The 21,313-nt window shown below is 47.0% G+C and overlaps 1 protein-coding gene across 2 annotated transcripts in view; it reads left to right on the top strand.

Moving 5' to 3' along the window:
• The window catches only part of LOC126251856 (isoaspartyl peptidase/L-asparaginase), an 81,521-nt gene that overhangs the window by 37,746 nt on the left and 22,462 nt on the right, over positions 1 to 21,313 (top strand). For both annotated transcript variants that reach the window (XM_049952534.1, XM_049952533.1), the window contains exon 2: positions 18,173 to 18,373. In XM_049952534.1, coding sequence (XP_049808491.1) covers positions 18,184 to 18,373 — 190 coding nt within the window. In that variant the 5' untranslated portion in view covers positions 18,173 to 18,183. The remainder of the gene's footprint in view (positions 1 to 18,172; positions 18,374 to 21,313) is intronic.

Raw genomic sequence — 21,313 nt, forward strand, 5'->3', positions numbered from 1 at the left:
TCATCATGGAGGGGGAGCTGGCGGAAGCCACCTTGGGAGAGGGTAAGGAGGGTGGAGACCGGTTGGGACGTGGGAATACAGGCGCAGCAGCGGGCGGGGGTGGGAGAGGATGGTTGAGACAAGCGGATGACGAGGATCGAGTTTGCAGGAGGAGTCTTAATCTTTTTTTTTTTTTTCCTTTATTGAATTTCAATTCCCCCCGAAGGGGGCGGGCTGGCAGCAGCTTAGTATGCCGCTCTTCAGCCGACAGATTTTGTGACAAAGAGAGTCTTAATCACTGCACGCCTCTGTTATATATAATTTGTTGATAGTTTCACCTATTATTGAGTACCTCACATATTTACTTCGTTTTCGTACGTTTTATGCATGACTCTAGTGTTTTCTTGTTCCTTCTCTGTTCATTTCATAGACTGCATTACCTAGATAATGTGGGTCATACACTGTTACGGAATTTAATCATTCTTTTCTTGCAACGGAGTGCCGCAGGGTACGAGGGGCCCTCTGGCGGTGACGTTCCTCCAACTACTTCCCGCCTATGCGGAATTCTAGCGTTAGCGCTAACAGAGGGCGCTGATTATGTGCAGCACTATGTTTTCTTTCATTGTGGCTTCTTTAGCGATTTGTTTTATGGTTGTTTAATATTATCTGGTGCACTATCTAGGGTGTTTATTATGTATGTCATTATCTAGAATATTGACACTAGAGCATATGTCAACTGTTTCTTAACTCTTCCTCTTTTTCACAATCTTACTTTTGTCGTGTTCTATTTCATTGCTTTTTATACGCTATAAGCTCATTACAGACTTCAACTATTGTATCCCCCTTTATTTTCGCTGTTCATTTAATTATTGAAAACTAGTGTATGCCGACATTAGCGACATCTGGTGAACTTACAGGGCAAACATCTTGTGGCTACTGTACGGCAGCTTGTTTTGAACAGTAGTGCTACTGACAACATGACTCGTGTGTATGATGTTATTAACATATATTTGACGATGTTGGTGCTGATTCTGCATTTAACATTTGACGATGCCACTATGGCTGCAGTACATACTTAAAGCGCACAAATTCATTTATTTGGCAGTAGCACTTGTCATTATGACCTATTTATTGTTTTTAAGCAGTAGACAATCTGCGAGTGTATTTATGTTTTTCCCATTTTTTGCTGCAGATCTGTTGATGGTCATTATAGGCCGAAACCAGTAATCTGTTATCAAAAAGTTTGTGACCATAGACGTAAACTAATGGAAACTTGATGCTCAACTAACTCTCGTGGCAGACATAACAAGAGAGGCCTTGTGGATCACGGAGAGATTTCCTGTTGAAATTACGAGCGCGTACGTTTCATGAAGGGTCGAGCATTGTACATTGCTTCCTCCCAGACAACGACGAGAAAGTCAAGAGTGGTGGTGGTGGTGGTTAGTGTTTAACGTCCCGTCGACAACGAGGTCATTAGAGACGGAGCTCATGCTCGGGTTAGGGAAGGATTGGGAAGGAAATCGGCCGTGCCCTTTCAAAGGAACCATCCCGGCATTTGCCTGAAGCGATTTAGGGAAATCACGGAAAACCTAAATCAGGATGGCTGGAGACGGGATTGAACCGTCGTCCTCCCGAATGCGAGTCCAGTGTGCTAACCACTGCGCCACCTCGCTCGGTGAAAGTCAAGAGACTTAGGTCTTCTCATGAATCATTCGCAAAAGAAACTGGAAAGGCGAAAGAACATAGTGGTGGCAGAAGTAACACTGGGCTGTACACAGTACAATAGCATGCAGAATATAGATGTAGATGTAGATACCATAGCAAACAAATTACTAAAAGGACGAATTCCTGAACCCCCCCATAAAGGAAGCGACGCAAGACGGGCACTTACTATTCATCTACATCTACATTCTACATCTACATTCATACTCCGCAAGCCACCCAACGGTGTGTGGCGGAGGGCACCTTACGTGCCACTCTCATTACCTCCCTTTCCTGTTCCAGTCGCGTATGGTTCGCGGGAAGAACGACTGTCTGAAAGCCTCCGTGCGCGCTCTAATCTCTCTAATTTTACATTCGTGATCTCCTCGGGAGGTATAAGTAGGGGGAAGCAATATACTCGATACCTCATCCAGAAACGCACCCTCTCGAAACCTGGCGAGCAAGCTACACCGCGATGCAGAGCGCCTCTCTTGTAGAGTCTGCCACTTGAGTTTATTAAACATCTCCGTAACGCTATCACGGTTACCAAATAACCCTGTGACGAAACGCGCCGCTCTTCTTTGGATCTTCTCTATCTCCTCCGTCAACCCGATCTGGTACGGATCCCACACTGATGAGCAATACTCAAGTATAGGTCGAACGAGTGTTTTGTAAGCCACCTCCTTTGTTGCTGGACTACATTTTCTAAGCACTCTCCCAATGAATCTCAACCTGGTACCCGCCTTACCAACAATTAATTTTATATGATCATTCCACTTCAAATCGTTCCGCACGCATACTCCCAGATATTTTACAGAAGTAACTGCTACCAGTGTTTGTTCCGCTATCATATAATCATACAATAAAGGGTCCTTCTTTCTATGTATTCGCAATACATTACATTTGTCTATGTTAAGGGACAGTTGCCACTCCCTGCACTATTTCCGGTTTCAGTTCCCCTAAACACATCCCTGAACTTAAAACCAAAGCGAATGGGAAGAAACAGAATAGGAGAAAGCCTCCAGTACATAACCTGCAATCTTCAACCCTCTCCCTCTTCCTCCTCCCTTACGTACCAGAAGACTGTGGTATCCAAATTGATCAATCAGTTGAAGACAGCTAACGCCAATGATTAGCGTGCGCTCCGTCCGGCAAACTACCTCAGTTAACTTTTCAAGATAAGCGTTATTGACCCACCAACTTGTTCGTGAAGGTGGGGTCTGTCGTAAATTGCTTTCGCGTGATTGGTATGACGGTCAGAAAATAGCAAAGCAACTTAAAAATAAATTTCCTACCAATATCGCCAGTGTCCTCACGTCAGGAAACGCTAACCTTTTAAGCTATTTGTAATTCAGGTTGAAACGTTCGTTTCGTCCGTGGCTTGGAGATTCCGTAGCGTCACGTGAAACCACACACACAGCCGTGGTCAGAATCCACTGCACTCTTGGTACTGTGCGGCGATGTATTCCTCCTCCGATCAATTGGAAATGTCTGTTAGTGGATGCAGATTAGTTCTCTGCATTGCTACGTATCTTAATTCAGTATAAAGAAGACTCGCTTTGACGTGCGAGGCAGGTTTACACTTGTCACCTCTCCAAACTGATAACTAAGCCCTGTAACAATCAAACTACTTTCACAAAGATTATGTGATCCGAACACAGGGTTTCAATATGTTCACCACTAACAGCTCATACACAGCCTCTAATCGGCCGCTACAACCTCCGTCGATTATCTTCAACACAACAAAACAGTAATCCAATTCTACGTCAAGAAACGAAAAAGTCTCACAAAAACATCACACTCAAATTTACACGGCAGCAAATGAAATTTATTGGAACTATTAGCCCCAGTCAAGTCCACCATTTTCATTTAACACAGCCTCCAGTTAGCTAATGTCAATGCAGTCTGCTCCTGGGCCTCTTCTGACTGCAGACGTCCACACACTAATCCGTAAGGCACTCGCTGAGAGAACCAGTAAGGTGGTCTGCCTATGCGGAATTCGATGCCAGCGCACGGAAATGCACTTTCCAGTGCTTTGTAAGCTTTCGGGACTGGAAAAGTAATCTCGTTAGTCGCGGAGGATCACTAACACCCGACTTCCGAAATTATAACCACCTCACACTGTTGTGACAAAAGTCATAGGACATCTCCTAATATTATGCCCGACCTCCTTTTTCCCGGTGTAGTGCAGCAACTCGACGTGGTGTTGACTCAGAAAGTCGTTGGAAGTCCCCTTCAGAAATACTGAATCATGCTGACTCTATAGTGGTCCATAATTGCGAAAGTGTTGCCGGTGCAGGATTTTGCACACGAACTAACCTCTCCCATAAATGATCGCTGGGATGCGTATCGGGTGACCCCTGTGACCAAATCATTCGCTCGAATTATTTAAAATGTCCTTTAAACCAATGGCGTCCGTAAAAATTCCATCTTCGCTTGGGAACGTGAGGTCCATGAATGGCTACAAATTGTCCCCAAGTAGCCGAACATAACCATTTCCAGTCATTGATCGGTTCCGTGAAATGTAAACACATCCCACACCATTATGCAACCACCACCAGCTTGCACAGTGCCTTGTTGACAACTTGCGTCCACGGCTTCGTTGGGTCTGCGTCACTCTCGAACCCAACCAACAGCTCTTACCAACTGAAATTGGGGCTCATCTGGCCAGGCCACTGTTTTCCAGTCGTCTAGGGTCCAACCGATATGATCAGAAGCCCAGGAGAGGCGCTGTAGGCAATTTCGTGCTGTTAGCAAAGCTACTCGGGTCGCTCGTCTCCTGCCATAGCCTATTAACACCAAATTTCGTCGCACTATCCTAACGGATACATTCCTCGTACGCCCCACATTGATTTTTGCGCTTATTTCACACAGTGTTCCTTGTCTGTCAGCACTGACAGCTCCACGCAAACGCAGCTGTTTTCGGTCGTTAAGCGAAGGCTGTCGGCCAGTGCGTTGTCTGTGGTGTGAGGTAATGCCTGAAATGTGGTATTCTCGGCACACTCTTGACACTGTGGACCTCTAGAATACCGAATTCCTCAACTATTTCCGAAATGGAATGTCCCATGCATCTAGCTCCAACCAGCATTTCACGTTCGAGGTCTGTTAATATCCGTCGTGCCCATAGTCACGTCGGACATCTTTTCACTTTAATCACGTGAGCGAAAATGACAGCTCCGCCGATGCACCGGCCAGTTATACCTTTTGCACGGATACTACCGCCATCCGTATAAGTGCATATAGCTATCCCATGACTTTTATCACCCCGAGTGAAACATAAGTGAGTGAAACATAAGTTCCATTGCAGAGGTACCAAGCTTTGCCACTTGAACCTCAAGACTGCGAGGTCATCGGTCCCTTGTTCCCAATAGAACAATTACCCAAGGGAAAGAAGAAAACAAAGAAGACGTATGGCACAACAACAGGAGAAAGGAAGAAACAAAAGAAAGACAGAAGGTCAACAAACACTACAAAGGACAAAACAGGAGAAGAAAACCACAGAGAGATGCAAGAAACAGGGAGAAGAGATTAAAAACAAGAAAGCAGATTACCATGGCTAGCTGACCATGAGAATAAAAAAGGAGTAGCCATCCACTCTGCAACACATTAAAACCTCCATCCTAAAAGTCCTAAAGTGGAGGACACAGAGGAAGGACATGCGCTAAAACTCAGATCAAATGATAAAACCCACCCTCACGAATAAAACGTAAAACTAAAGCTGCTGTTCAGGCATTGTCGCCCAACGCCGAAGGTAGGGTGCTGGGAAAGTTAAAAGTCCACTACAGAGCGACTAAAAGTGGGCAGACCAGCAAGAGGTGGACGATTGTCATTTGGGAGCCACAGCGACACTGAGGTGGGTCCTCGCGACGGAGGAGGTAACCATGTGTGAGCCACGTATGCCCAATGCAGAGTCGAGAAAGGACAACCGATTCCCTGCGAGAAACCCACAGATATTCGCAGTTTCCTTAATGACACGCAGTTTGTTGTGCATACTGTTATGCCACTCCGTCTCCCAAACCCGAAAAACCTTGCGGCGTAAGACAGAACGCAGGTCAGTTTCAGAGATGCCCATCTCCAGGAGCGATTTCCGCGTAGCCTGTTTGGCCAGCCTGTCAGTAAGTGCGTTGCCTGGGATTCCGACGTGTCCCGTGGTCCACACAAACACCACTGAGCGACTGGACCATTCCAGGGCAGAGATGGTCTCCTGGATGTTCGCTACCAAAAGATGGCGAGGGTAGCACTGGTCGATAGCTTGTAAGCTGCTCAAGGAGTCAGAACAGAGAAGAAACGTCTACCAGAACAGTAACTGATGTACTGAAGTTTTCGAGATATGGCAACAAGCTCTGCAGTGAATACACTGCAGCCAGCGGGCAAGGAATGCTGTTCAATATGGTCTCTGTGGACATAGGCGAAACCAACATTACCATCAGCCATCGAGCCGTCGGTGCAAACAACTTCAGAGCCCCGGAACACGTCAAGAGTCGAGAGGAAGTGACAGCGGAGAGCGGCTGGGTTAATGGAGTCCTTAGGGCCATGCAAAAGGTCCAGACGAAGCCTCGGTCGAGGTGTACACCGTGGAGGTGTACGTGAATGGACCTCAGGCAGAGGTGGTAAAGAAAAGAAGTGGTAAAGAGAAGGGATCGCACGCAAACCGCAATCGTGAGCCCTGACCCGGGCCACCGATGCGGGAGATGAACTGCCGCGGGTGGGAAAAGGAGATGGTAATTCGGATGCTTAGGAGATCTAGGAATATGTGCAACATAACTGGCGAGCATTTGTGCACGTCGGACCGCAATGGAAGGACCCCGGCCTCCACCAGGGCACTGGTCACCGGACTCGTTCTAAAAGCTCCCGTCGCTAGGCGAACGCCACATTGTGCACTGGGTCGAGTAAACGCAACGCTGAGGACGCCACCGAAACGTAAACCAAACTCTCATAGTGAAGGTGGGATTGAACAAGGGCTCTGTAGAACTGCACCAGCGTAGAGCGATCTGCACCCTAGTCGGTATAGCTGAGGCAGCGGAGGGCATTGATGAGCTGCCTTGCCCGCATCTCGTGGTCGTGCGGTAGCGTTCTCGCTTCCCACGCCCGGGTTCCCGGGTTCGATTCCCGGCGGGGTCAGGGATTTTCTCTGCCTCGTGATGGCTGGGTGTTGTGTGATGTCCTTAGGTTAGTTAGGTTTAAGTAGTTCTAAGTTCTAGGGGACTGATGACCATAGATGTTAAGTCCCATAGTGCTCAGAGCCATTTTGATGAGCTGCCAGCGCTTCCGCTTAAGCAGACGAAGGTGAGATAGCCAAGTCAATCGGGCGTCGAAAACCAGTCCTAAGAATTGATATGTCTCCACTACAGTGAGTGGATCGTCATTAAGATAAAGTTCTGGTTCCGGATGAACGGTACGACGCTAACAGAAGTACATGACACACGACTTCGCGGTTGAAAACTAGAAGCCGTAGGCTAGAGCCAATGACTGCGCCTTGTGGATGGCTCCCTGTAGGCGCCGCTCAGCAACACCAGTACTGGTGGAGCAGTAAGAAATGCAAAGTCGTCTGCGTACAGTGAAGGGGAGGCCGACGGACCTACAGCTGCTGCTAGGCCGTTAATGACCATTAAAAATAGAGATACACTCAATAAGGAGACCTGCGGAACGCCATTCTCCTGAATACGGAGGGGGTGGGGGGTGGGGGAGAGGAACTATGGGAGGCACCAATTTGGACACTGGAAGTACGTAGCGACAGGAAGTTTTGGATAAAAATCGGGAGTGGGTTCCAGAGACGCCACTCATACGATGTGGCAAGGATATGATGTCGCCAGGTCGTGTCGTACGTTTTACATAAGTCAAAAAAGACAGCAACCAGGTGTTGGCATCGGGAAAAGGCTGTTCGGATGGCATACTCGAGGGACACAAGATTATCAGTGGTAGAGCGACTCTACGTGACTCCAGGACCCAACCCAACTGCTGACACACCATACGTTCCAGCAGCTTACAGAAAACGTTTGTGAGGCTGATAGATATACACATCAAGCGGATTTTTACCGGGTTTTAGCACCGGAATGATGGTGCTCTCACGCCATTGCGATGTAAAGATGCCATCGCACCAGATCTGGTTGAAGATTACGAGGATATATCGCTTGTAGTCAGACGAGAGATGTTTAATCATCTGACCATGGATCCGATCTGGCCCAGGATCTGTGTCGAGGCAATGTTCAAGGGCGCTGAGGAGCTCCCACTCTGTAAAGGGGCGTTGTAGGGTTCACTGTAGCGTGTACTGAATGACAGGACTTTCCTTTCCATCCGCCGCTTGAGGGTGCGAAATGATGGGGGGGGGGAGGGGGGAGGGGTAGTTTGCTGACGCAGAGGCTCCAGCATAAAGCTCAGCAAAGTGTTCGGCAATCGCATCTGCATCGGTGGGAGATCACGTCATGACGTTTAAAACTTCTCCTGCGAGTGCTGGAAAACACAGGCCGTCACAGGAATTACTCGCCCTTGAGCTGAGACCAGTCGTCCCCAACCATTACTCGTTTATGGGGATTAGGGAAAGACCACAGCGTCATTTTCAGAGGAACAGAAGCCCCATTCCCCCTGCATGGTAAAGTTTTGAATGATGCTGCCGCAATTTGACTGCAATTGTTCCGGCGTAATGACAAGAGCCTGCACGAAGATCAAGAACGGAATAGCAGAGAGGGCTGTGAGACGACGTCAGCCAATAGCACGCTGACTAGGATGACACCAAGAGAGGAGCGGCCTCTACAAGAAGAGAATATAAGCGCCGCGTTGCCTAACCGCGGCCCCTTCCTCCTCCTGAGCTTTTCCTCCAGGGCTCCCTCTCCCTTCTCTCCCTCCTAACTTCCTTCCCCCTCCTCTCTCCCTCTCCTCACCTCCCTGGGCTTCCACACCCAACCCTACCTCTACCCTCCCCCTCACTTCCTTCTCTCTCACTGGCGTCCTCCCCACCTCTCTCCTACCCTCCCCTATTCCCTATGGCAGGCACTCCTCCCCCTTTTTTCGTGCAATAGTGTGTGCAGTGCGTCGAAGAACATCGTCAATGTTTTCTGTGCAGTGTTTCTCCATCCCAGTGCAAGTGTGTCTCTTCAGTGTCCTCCACTGTTTGACAGTGTACTCATTGTGCCTTCATGTACGGTTGCACTTGCTTATGAAATTCAGTGTCTTCAGTTCGAACGTCTTCGTTTATCATTATATGTGTCACCTGTTGTTTCATATTCATATTTTCTGTATATATGTCTACATGTTACCTGTTTTACGGTTTTCTGTGGCCGAAGAGAGGTGTAGATAGGCCGCTGCCGGCCTACCTTTTGTACAAAGTATTAAAATAACAATAAATAAAAAAATAGCCGTGGCTGGAGTGGAAAACGAGCCGTCATATAAACGTTACAGCAGTGACTTGTGAACTGTACTGTTTTGCTTGCATTAGAATTGTATACACCGAAGGGCATTGATTATTTGCAAGTCACCATTTGCTTGCGACACACCTTTGTGAATACGCAAAGTTAAAGTATTGTTAAATTAAATTACTATAATAAACTCCATTAATGCGATTTGCTTGAATTGCTGCCTAGCGATCCGAGAAAACAGCTTCCTAGGCACCCTATATTAGACGAGTGGGCAGACACAATAGTAATAATTTTTATTTTATTGTTATACGATTCAGATTTTAGCCTTTGGCCATTTTCAAGTACAAAAACTTATTTATGTGTTAAAAGACGTCGGGCTAGTACGAAATACAAGTTCTTGTCGAGAAAGCATATCTGGACATATAGGTCAGATCTGTCATTAGTGAAAGTCAGATGTTCCCACTTCATGACCAGACATGCTTTTTCAATAAGGATTCGTATTTCGTACCATTCTGATGTCTTTTGAGATACAAATAAATTTTTGTAATCGAAAATGGCCCAAGGGCGAAATCTGAATCATATAACAATAAAATAAAAATTACTGCAGACGAATGGCTGCAGCATCATTAAAAAATTTTCAAAACAATTATTTGAGAGAAGCGGTGGGGAGGGAGGGGGGAGGGGTATAAAATTGCCGAGGAAGACCAACAGGCGAGTACACTAAGTAGGAAGAAACGGAAGTACATAGCAGTAGTTACTCTGAGATGTGGAGGCTTGTACAGGATAGAGTAGTGTGAAGAGATGCATTAAACAAGTCTTTGGACTAGTACTGCTGATATTTTTACAAATATCGGGAATCCGATACACCGATGTTTAAAAAGAAATGTCATAATGATCTCTCGATAACGGGAATTGTCTCTATATATTGATACATCGACGGAAAAAAATCGACGTACCAGCCAAAAAAAAATATCGGCTGCACATTGTAAACACTCGTATACTGCCAGGCATAGAGCTTACATTTTCGTAAATACATAAATTGATTTATTATTAGATATCCAGTATATCCACAAACTATCAGCCTGCCTATTTGTCTTAAAGCAAGAACTGAAAGGGAAACGATGCAAGTTCACACTTGGCGATAACCACTTTTCTGACAATGTTAACTGCATGTAAGTGGCACTATAAAAGGTGTCCGATGCGTCCGTCGTTCAGTTTCGTCACATATCGGATTTGTCCGGAACACTTCATCTCGACTACCCGGTTTTTTCATTTCTGTCAACGCCAGCAACCTAGCAGCTGCAGTGTCAAAATTACGTGGCGAAGTTAAACGCTGCAATTTCTGTTGGTATCAAAAATGGTTCAAATGGCTCTAAGCACTATGGGACTTAACATCTGAGGTCATCAGTCCCCTAGACTTAGAACTACTTAAACCTAGCTAACCTAAGGACATCACACACGTCCATGCCCGAGTCATGTAACTTATTTGTTACATAGTTTAATTCTTAATTTCTTTGCGTGTTTTTGGGTACTTGCATTGTTCAATTCATAATTTTCGCGCGTATTATAGTATTTGAGAGTTGTAGCATCGCGCTTTAATACCTGAATACTGTAAATTCGCGTAGTTGTCTGTCTTCTGTTTTTGTTTTGAACGGCCAGTGTCGGTTGGTCACAGCCAGTGTGCTCCCTGCCGCCGTTGGATAAGCAGCTGCCAGCAGCAAGTCGTATACTCTTAGCTCACTTATTTGTTACATAGTTTAATTCTTAATTTCTTTGCGTGTTTTTGGGTACTTGCATTATTTAATTCATAAATTTCGGGCGTATTGTAGTATTTGAGAGTTGTAGAATCGCATTTTAGTACCTGAATAGTGTAAAATCGCGTAGTCTGCCTCTGCCGCTGAGCAGTGTGTCAGCAGTACGCAAGTAGCAGCATTACTGCATTTACTAGGCTATCTTGTATTTTAATAACCGTTTAAATTTTGTGTCGAATTGTTTGTGCTCTCTGTAGATTAGTTGAGATGTTCTTTGCACAGCAGTTTTTAGCATGGATAGGGACTGCGACTGCTGTGTTCGGATGCGGGCTGAGTTGGCATCACCTCGCTCCCAGCTTCAGGCAGTGTTGGCTTCGGTCACACAGCTTGAGGCTGTTGCCAATGGGCATCACTGTGGGGGTCCGGATGGGGTTTGTCATGGACAGCCAGCTCGTCCCACGCATCCCCCGATCGGACTATGGCTGTGGCTGCCCGGGATACTGCCCACATTGAGGCTGACCCCTCACCTGTGGTAGAGTGGGAGGTCGTCTCGAGGTGTGGCAGGGCTGAACGGAAGGCCTCTCCAGTTTGTCTCACGAACCTGTTTCAGGTTCTGTCTGCAGCTGATATCTTCGGCCGGACATGGCTGCTTGTTCTGTTCCAGAGGTTGCCTCTCAGTCTGCAGGATCCAGGCGGTCACAGAGGGTGGGCTTACTGGTAGTTGGGAGCTCCAACATCAGGCGCGTAATGGGCCCCTTAGAGATATGGCAGCAAGATAGGGGAAGAAAACCAATGTGCACTCCGTGTGCATATCGGGGGGTGGGGTGGGGTGGGGGAGTCATTCCAGATGTGGAAAGGGTCCTTCCGGATGCCATGAAGGGTACAGGGTGCACCCATCTGCAGGTGGTCGCTCATGTCGGCACCAATTATGTGTGTCGCTATGGATCGAAGGAAATCCACTCTGGCTTCCGGCGGCTATCTGATTTGGTGAAGACTGCCAGTCTCGCTAGTGGGATGAAAGCAGAGCTCACCATCTGCAGCGTCGTCGACAGGACTGACTGCAGGCCTTTGGTACAGAGCCGAGTGTAGGGTCTGAATCAGAAGCTGAGACGGTTCTGTGACCGTGTGGGCTGCAGATTCCTCGACTTGTGCCATAGGGTGGTGGGGTTTCGGGTTCCGCTGGATAGGTCAGGAGTCCACTACACACAGCAGGTGGCTACACGGGTAGCAGGGGTTGTGTGGCGTGGACTGGGCGGTTTTTTTTAGGTTAGATGGCCTCGGGAAAGTACAGAAAGGGCAACAGCCTCAAAGGGTGCGGGGCAAAGTCAGGACATGCGGGGACCAAGCAGCAATCGGTATTGTACCTGTAAACTGTCGAAGCTGCGTTGGTAAAGTACCGGAACTTCAAGCGCTGATAGAAAGCACCGAAGCTGAAATCGTTATAGGTACGGAAAGCTGGCTGAAGCCAGAGATAAATTCTGCCGAAATTTTTACAAAGGCACAGACGGTGTTTAGAAATGATAGAATGCAAGCAATCGGTGGTGGCGTGTTTGTCGCTGTTAGTAGTAGTTTATCATGTAGTGAAGTAGAAGTGGATAGTTCCTCTGGATTATTATGGGTGGAGGTTACACTCAACAACCGAGCTAGGTTAATAATTGGCTCCTTTTGCCGACCTCCCGACTCAGCAGCATTAGTGGCAGAACAACTGAGAGAAAATCTGGAATACATTTCACATAAATTTTCTCAGCATGTTATTGTCTTAGGTGGAGATTTCAATTTACCAGATGTAGACTGGGACACTCAGATGTTTAGGACGGGTGGTAGGGACAGAGCATCGAGTGACATTATACTGAGTGCACTATCCGAAAATTACGTCGAGCAATTAAACAGAGGACCGACTCGTGGAGATAACATCTTGGACCTACTGATAACAAACAGACCCGAACTTTTCGATTCTGTAAGCGCAGAACAGGGAATCAGTGATCATAAGGTCGTTGCAGCATCCCTGAATATGGAAGTAAATAAGAATATAAAAAAAGGGAGGAAGGTTTATCTGTTTAGCAAGAATAATAGAAGGCAGATTTTAGACTACCTAACAGATCAAAATGAAAATTTCTGTTCCGACACTGACAATGTTGAGTGTTTATGGAAAAAGTTCAAGGCAATCGTAAAATGCGTTTTAGACAGGTACGTGCCGAGTAAAACTGTGAGGGGCGGGAAAAACCCACCGTGGTTCAACAACAAAGTTAGGAAACTACTGCGAAAGTAAAGAGAACTCCACTACAAGTTTAAACGCAGCCAAAACCTCTCAGACAAACAGAAGCTAAACGATGTCAAAGTTAGCGTAAGGAGGGCTATGCGTGAAGCGTTCAGTGAATTCGAAAGTAAAATTCTATGTGCCGACTTGACAGAAAATCCTAGGAAGTTCTGGTCTTACGTTAAATCAGTAAGTGGCTCGAAACAGCATATCCAGACACTCCGGGATGATGATGGCATTGAAACAGAGGATGACACGCGTAAAGCTTAAATACTAAACGCCTTTTTCCAAAGCTGTTTCACAGAGGAAGACCGCACTACAGTTCCTTCTCTAAATCCTCGCACAAACGAAAAAATGGCTGACATCGAAATAAGTGTCAAAGGAATAGAAAAGCAACTGGAATCACTCAACAGAGGAAAGTCCACTGGACCTGACGGGATACCAATTCGATTCTACACAGAGTACGCGAAAGAACTTGCCTCCCTTCTAACAGCCGTGTACCGCAAGTCTCTGAGGAATGGAAGGTTCCAAATGATCGGAAAAGAGCACAGGTAGTCCCTGTCTTCAAGAAGGGTCGTCGAGCAGATGCGCAAAACTATAGACCTATATCTCTGACGTCAATCTGTTGTAGAATTTTAGAACATGTTTTTTGCTCGCGTATCATGTCGTTTCTGAAAACCCAGAATCTACTCTGTAGGAATCAACATGAATTCCGGATATAGCGATCGCGTGAGACCCAACTCGCTTTATTTGTTCATGAGACCCAGAAAATATTAGATACAGGCTCCCAGGTAGATGCCATTTTCCTTGACTTCCGGAAGGCGTACTATACAGTTCCGCACTGTCGCCTGATAAACAAAGTAAGAGCCAGCGGGATACCAAACCAGCTGTGTGGCTGGACTGAAGAGTTTTTAGCAAACAGAACACAGAATGTTGTTCTCAATGGAGAGAAGTCTACAGACGTTAAAGTAATCTCTGGTGTGACACAGGGCAGTGTTATGGGTCCATTGCTTATCACAAGATATATAAATGACCTAGTAGATAGTGTCGGAAGTTCCATACGGCTTTTCGCGGATGATGCTGTAGTATACAGAGAAGTTGCAGCATTAGAAAATTGCAGCGAAATGCAGGAAGATCTGCACCGGATAGGCACTTGGTGCAGGGAGTGGCAACTGAACCTTAACATAGACAAATTTAATGTATTGCGAATACATAGAAAGAAGGATCCTTTATTGTATGATTATATGATAGCGGAACAATCACTTGTAGCAGTTACTTCTGTAAAATATTTGGGTGTACGCCTATGGAACGATTTGAAGTGGAATGATCAAATAAAATTAATTGTTGGTAAGGCGGGTGCCAGGTTGAGATTCATTGGGAGAGACCTTAGGAAATGTAGTCCATCAGCAAAGGAGGTGGCTTACAAAACACTCGTTCGACCTCTACTTGAGCATTGCTCATCAGTGTGGGATCTGTACCTGGTCGGGTTGACAGAGGAGATAGAGAGGATCGAAAGAAGAGCGGTGCGTTTCGTCACAGGGTTATTTGGAAAGCATGATAGCGTTACGGAGATGTTCAGCAAACTCAAGTGGCAGACTCTGCAAGAGAGGTGCTCTGCATCGCGGTGTAGCTTGCTGTCCAGGTTTCGAGAGGGTGCGTTTCTGGATGAGGTATCGAATATATTGCTTTCCCCTAGTTATACCTCCCGAGGAGACCACGAATGTAAAATTAGAGAGATTCGAGCGAGCACGGAGGCTTTCCGGCAGTCGTTTTTCCCGCGAACCATATGCGACTAGAACAGGAAAGGGAGGTAATGACAGCGGCACGTTAAGTGCCCTCCGCCACACACCGTTGGGTGGCTTGCGGAGTGTAAATGTAGATGTAGATGTAGATGTAGGATTCGAACCTGCGACCGTAGCAGCAGCGCAGTACCGGACTGAAGCGCCTAGAACCGCTCGGCCACAGCGGCCGGCTGTTGGTATCGCTGAGCGCGTATTCCGTTAGCATTTCCCCTTCACACCTCTCCGCCTACCATAAACACCAATATTGGCAATTAGATGTTTGCTCATCATTTACAGCAACTGCTTTCGAAGAATGCCGATGTGAATAAACAGCACAGTGCAATGTCTTCACAGCATCGGAAATCTCGTTATTCCATTCACCCCCCCCCCCCCCCTACAGTGCAATCTGACTTCTTCTTTCCTGGCACATATACTTGCTTCACACAAAGAGAAACATTGGACGTGATGAAAACTCAATAAGTAGTAAGACTCCTTCACACAGTGATGATGATGTTTGGTCTGTGGGGCACTCAGCTGCGCGGTCATCAGCGCCCGTACGAAGTCCCAATGGTTACATAGTCCAGTTTTTTTCATAGTCCACTCTAGACACTGCCACAAATTATGATGATGACGAAATTATGAGAACAACACAAACAACCAGTCCCCAGGCAAAGAAAATCCCAAGCTGGCCGGGAATCGAACCCGCGACTCGGTGATCGAATGGCAGCAACGCTAGCCACTAGGCCAAGAGCTGAGGACCCTTCATATAGTGAAAGAAAAATTATGTTATACCACGATTTCAAAAGAACAACCTCAAATAAATATCACATATTATGAAAGAAATATAATATAAAATCATCGACATTCGATACAGCCAATCTGATTTCGAAGTATTGATATATTTGTGGGAGAATATCTACGATGTATATCGATATCTTCTTAGAAATAATCGATACACTGATATTTTAAGAACAGCCTTACTTCAGACTGAAGACCACCACGAGGAAAAGACTATCTTCTGACAATCAAATAACATTAAAATGCGATAATCACTTTGCTAACAATGGTAACTGCATGTACATAGCACAATAGAAGGTGTTCGATGGGTCTGTCATTCGGTTTCGTCACCTATAGGGGTTTGTCCAAAACACTTCATATCGACTTCCCTGTTTTCTCATTTATGCCAACGCCAGTGACTTAGCAGTCGCAGCATCAAAATTTAGTGGCGAAGCTAAACGTTGCAGTTTTTGTTGATAGCACCGAGCGCCGATTACTGAGCATTTCCCCTCACAAGTTTCCGCCCACCGAAAAACCAATCTTGACATTTAGATTCTTGTTCATCAGTTTCAGCTACTGCCTTTGAAGAATGCAGATGTGAAAAAACAACACAGCGCTATTTCTTCACCTCGGAAATCTTGTTATTTCATTCACACTGCAATCCTCCCAGTGCAATCGGACTTCTTTTGCGCCACATATACTTGCCTTACATAGTCAAGGAGAAATATTGTACGTGATGAAAGCTCAAGAAGTAGTAAGACTCCTTCACACAATGAAAGTAAAATTATGTTCTACTACAATGTCAAAAGAACAGCTTCGAATAATTATCAAAAATTGTGAAGAAAAATATAACATGAAATAAAAATATCGGCACTCAAAACTGCCATTCTGATATAGAAGTATCGATATATTGATGGTAAAAGGTCACCGATGTGTATCAATGTAATCTAGGAAAACTATCGATACGAGGGTCACTCCAAAAGAAATGCACACTATTTTTGTAAAAATACAGTTTTCGCTCCGCATTTGTGAAAGTTTTAGAGTGTGTAGATACATCTTTTCCGCTTGTTTTCAAATTTAGTTCAACCTGTTCTCGTGAGTGGCGCCGTCACAGCATGTCTGCAAGGTGGCTGCTACACTTGACGTTCGTCAGAAGCAACTTGCTGTCATAGAATTCCTGTGCTGTGAATACGAGACAGTGGGAAACCTCCACAAGAGGTTGAAAAGGTGTATGGAGATGCTGCTGTCGATCGCAGAACAGTAAGTCGGTGGGCAAGCAGGTTACGTGATGAAAGCGGGCACGGCAATATTGAGGATTGTCCTCGCAGCGGCAGGCCTCGTATTGCCCACACTACAGACAATGTGCAGAGAGTTACCGAGTTGGTGACTGCTGACAGACGCATCACAGTGAACGATTTGTCTCGCTACGCTGGGATAGGGGAAGGAAGTGTTTGCAGAATACTGAAAGTGTCGACGTTAAAAAATGTTTGTGCCAGGTGGGTTCCCAGGATGTTGACAGTTGCTCACAAAGAAACAAGAAAAACGGTATGCAGCGAACTTTTGGAACAGTACGAGAATGGTAGAGATGAATTTCTTGGAAGAATTGTGCCAGGTGATGAAACATGGCTCCATCATTTTTCACCAGGGGTGAAGAGGCAATCAATGGAGTGGTATCATGCAAATTCACCCAAGAAAAAAAATTCAAAACGACGCCTTATGCTGGAAAAGTTATGGCTACGGTGTTTTTCGATTCCGAAGGACTCTTGCTTGTGGACATCATCCAAGTGGAACCACCACAAATTTTGATGCATGTGTGACGACAGTGAAGAACAAGCTCGACTGAGTCGTGTTCGACCACATCGGCAAAAGCAGGATGTTTTGCTGTTGCATGACAATGCACGGCCACATGTCAGTCAAAAAACCATGAAAGCTATAACAAAACTCGGATGGACAACACTGAAGCACCCGCCTTACAGTCCTAACCTGGCTCCATGTGACTATCATCTCTTTGGGAAACTGAAAGACTCTCTTCGTGGAACAAGGTTTGAAGATGATGACTCCCTTGTGCACGCTGCCAAACAGTGGCTCCAACAGGCTGGTCCAGAATTTTACCGTGCGGATATACAGGCGCTGGTTCCAAGATGGCGTAAGGCAGTTGAGAGGGACGGAAATTATGTAGAGAAATGAAAATATTGTTCCTAAAGGATGTATCTATACACGGTAAACCATTCAAACATGTAGAATAAAAGATGGATTTAAAAAAAATAGTGTGCATTTCTTTTGGAGTGACCCTCGTATATCGATAGTTTATGTATTGCCCTACTTCGGACTCAAGACAACCACAACAAAAACGCGATCTTCTCACAATCAAACAACATTAAAATGTGGTTTCTGAGTGAGAAATCCGTTAAATTTTTTCTTGTATACAGACGGTAGATGATGTTACGCTGGCTACTTTGCGTTGGTACACTTCGATGCATGCATGCCAGCTTCGTGGTTGTGCTGTTTTAAAGCCAAACAGTGTAGTAAGGCAGTGTTGAGTAATTGCGCTGTGTACTGTGCGGACCCGCGCAGTGTGCCCCAGGATGGTGGAGCCAGTGGTGCTGGTGCACGGCGGCGCCGGCGACATCCCGGACAGCCAGGACCAGCCCAAGCTGGAGGGCGTGAGGCGGGCCGCCAAGGCGGGCTACGCCGTGCTGGAGCAGGGCGGCAGCCTTCTGGACGCCGTGCAGGCCGCCGTCGAGGTCATGGAGGACGACGAGGCCTTCAATGCAGGTACCCGCACACCACAGCGCTCTCTCTCTCCCTCTCAAGCTGGATCTTACCTAAAATGCTATTTTATTCCAGTCTCTGATCACAAATGAATTCTTTAGACGATGAACGGTTTCAGTCTGTACCGACCATCCTCAGATCTTTTTTACACCATGTCCTAAAGTGATACGGCCATAATGGCATCGTCAAAACATACACTCCTGGAAATTGAAATAAGAACACCGTGAATTCATTGTCCCAGGAAGGGGAAACTTTATTGACACATTCCTGGGGTCAGATACATCACATGACCACACTGACAGAACCACAGGCACATAGACACAGGCAACAGAGCATGCACAATGTCGGCACTAGTACAGTGTATATCCACCTTTCGCAGCAATGCAGGCTGCTATTCTCCCATGGAGACGATCGTAGAGATGCTGGATGTAGTCCTGTGGAACGGCTTGCCATGCCATTTCCACCTGGCGCCTCAGTAGGACCAGCGTTCGTGCTGGACGTGCAGACCGCGTGAGACGACGCTTCATCCAGTCCCAAACATGCTCAATGGGGGACAGATCCGGAGATCTTGCTGGCCAGGGTAGTTGACTTACACCTTCTAGAGCACGTTGGGTGGCACGGGATACATGCGGACGTGCATTGTCCTGTTGAAACAGCAAGTTCCCTTGCCGGTCTAGGAATGGTAGAACGATGGGTTCGATGACGGTTTGGATGTACCGTGCACTATTCAGTGTCCCCTCGACGATCACCAGTGGTGTACGGCCAGTGTAGGAGATCGCTCCCCACACCATGATGCCGGGTGTTGGCCCTGTGTGCCTCGGTCGTATGCAGTCCTGATTGTGGCGCTCACCTGCACGGCGCCAAACACGCATACGACCATCATTGGCACCAAGGCAGAAGCGACTCTCATCGCTGAAGACGACACGTCTCCATTCGTCCCTCCATTCACGCCTGTCGCGACACCACTGGAGGCGGGCTGCACGATGTTGGGGCGTGAGCGGAAGACGGCCTAACGGTGTGCGGGACCGTAGCCCAGCTTCATGGAGACGGTTGCGAATGGTCCTCGCCGATACCCCAGGAGCAACAGTGTCCCTAATTTGCTGGGAAGTGGCGGTGCGGTCCCCTACGGCACTGCGTAGGATCCTACGGTCTTGGCGTGCATCCGTGCGTCGCTGCGGTCCGGTCCCAGGTCGACGGGCACGTGCACCTTCCGCCGACCACTGGCGACAACATCGATGTACTGTGGAGACCTCACGCCCCACGTGTTGAGCAATTCGGCGGTACGTACACCCGGCCTCCCGCATGCCCACTATACGCCCCCGCTCAAAGTCCGTCAACTGCACATACGGTTCACGTCCACGCTGTCGCGGCATGCTACCAGTGTTAAAGACTGCGATGGAGCTCCGTATGCCACGGCAAACTGGCTGACACTGACGGTGGCGGTGCACAAATGCTGCGCAGCTAGCGCCATTCGACGGCCAACACCGCGGTTCCTGGTGTGTCCGCTGTGCCGTGCGTGTGATCATTGCTTGTACAGCCCTCTCGCAGTGTCCGGAGCACGTATGGGCGGTCTGACACACCGGTGTCAATGTGTTCTTTTTTCCATTTCCAGGAGTGTATAAATATAATCAGCATAGCATCGTGACATAGTTTTAAAATATGTGATCAGAGACTGGAATAAAAAAGCATTTTACAGTATTTGATCACTGTTTATATACGCGATTATGTCGCAGTTCGTGGATCTTACCTGCTTGCTTGCATGTTCTTCACAATAAATACCTGTAATTTGAAGGTATATTTCATGCATAATGATACAATGAAAAGCCAAAGAAACTGGCACACCTACCTAATATCGCGTAGAGCCACACGAGCGCGCAGAAGTGCCGCAACACGACATGGCATGGACTCGACTAACGCCTGAAGTAGTGCGGGAGGGAATGCACACCATGAATACTGCAAGGCTGTCCGTAAATCCGGAAGAGTACGAGGGGTTTGAGATCTCTTCTGAAGAGCATGCTTCAAGGAATCCCAGAAATGCTCGGTAATGCTCATGTGTGGGGAGTCTAGTGGTCAGTGGAAGTGTTTACCCTCAGAAGAGTGTTCCTGGAGCCACCCTGTAGCAATTCTGGACGTGTGGTGTGTCGCACTGTCCTGCTGGAATTGCGAAAGTCTGTCGGAATACACAATGGACATGAATGAGTGCACGTGATCAGACAGGATGCTTACGTACGTGTCACCTGTCAGAGTCGTATCTAGACGTATCAGGGGTCCCATATCACTCCAACTACACACGCACCACACAATTACTGAGCCTCAACCACCTTGAACACTCCCCTGCTGACATGCTGGGTCCATTGGATTCATGATGTTGTCTCCATACTCGTACACGTCCATCCACTCGATACAATTTGAAACGAGACTCGTCGGACCAGGCAACATGTTTCCAATTGTCATGAAGGGGTGTACGTGGTCTGCAACCAGTATATGATACTGTCTTGCACGAGCTCCAGTGGACCAATGGATGTCCACATTAATGTTCCTCATAGTATAATGGAGCCCTCGCCAGCTTGTCCCCTGGAAGACGACTGATTCCCGACCTCCCATTGGCACTATGAAGAAAATATCGGGATTAAGCAGGCCATGTAACACTCTGCCACTGCCCCAACGTCTAGTGCCGATAGTCACATGCCCTTGTCAGTCGTATTTGCCGATGTCGTGGTGTTAACATGCATGGGTCATGGCAGCAGAGGCCTGACGCTAGGAGTGTTCAGTGCACCGTGCATTCAGATGCACATGTACTCTGCCCAACGTTAAAGTCTGATGTTAGTTCCTCCGCAGTTCGCCATGTGTCCTGTTTTACCAATCTCACGACATCTGGACATGGTTTCACTTTGGTTTCGCCACGTGTCCAAGACACTCACTACAGCAATCCTTGAACACCGG

This window comes from Schistocerca nitens, chromosome 4, assembly GCF_023898315.1.
Source record: "Schistocerca nitens isolate TAMUIC-IGC-003100 chromosome 4, iqSchNite1.1, whole genome shotgun sequence".
In the NCBI taxonomy this organism is placed as follows: Eukaryota; Metazoa; Arthropoda; class Insecta; order Orthoptera; family Acrididae; genus Schistocerca; species Schistocerca nitens.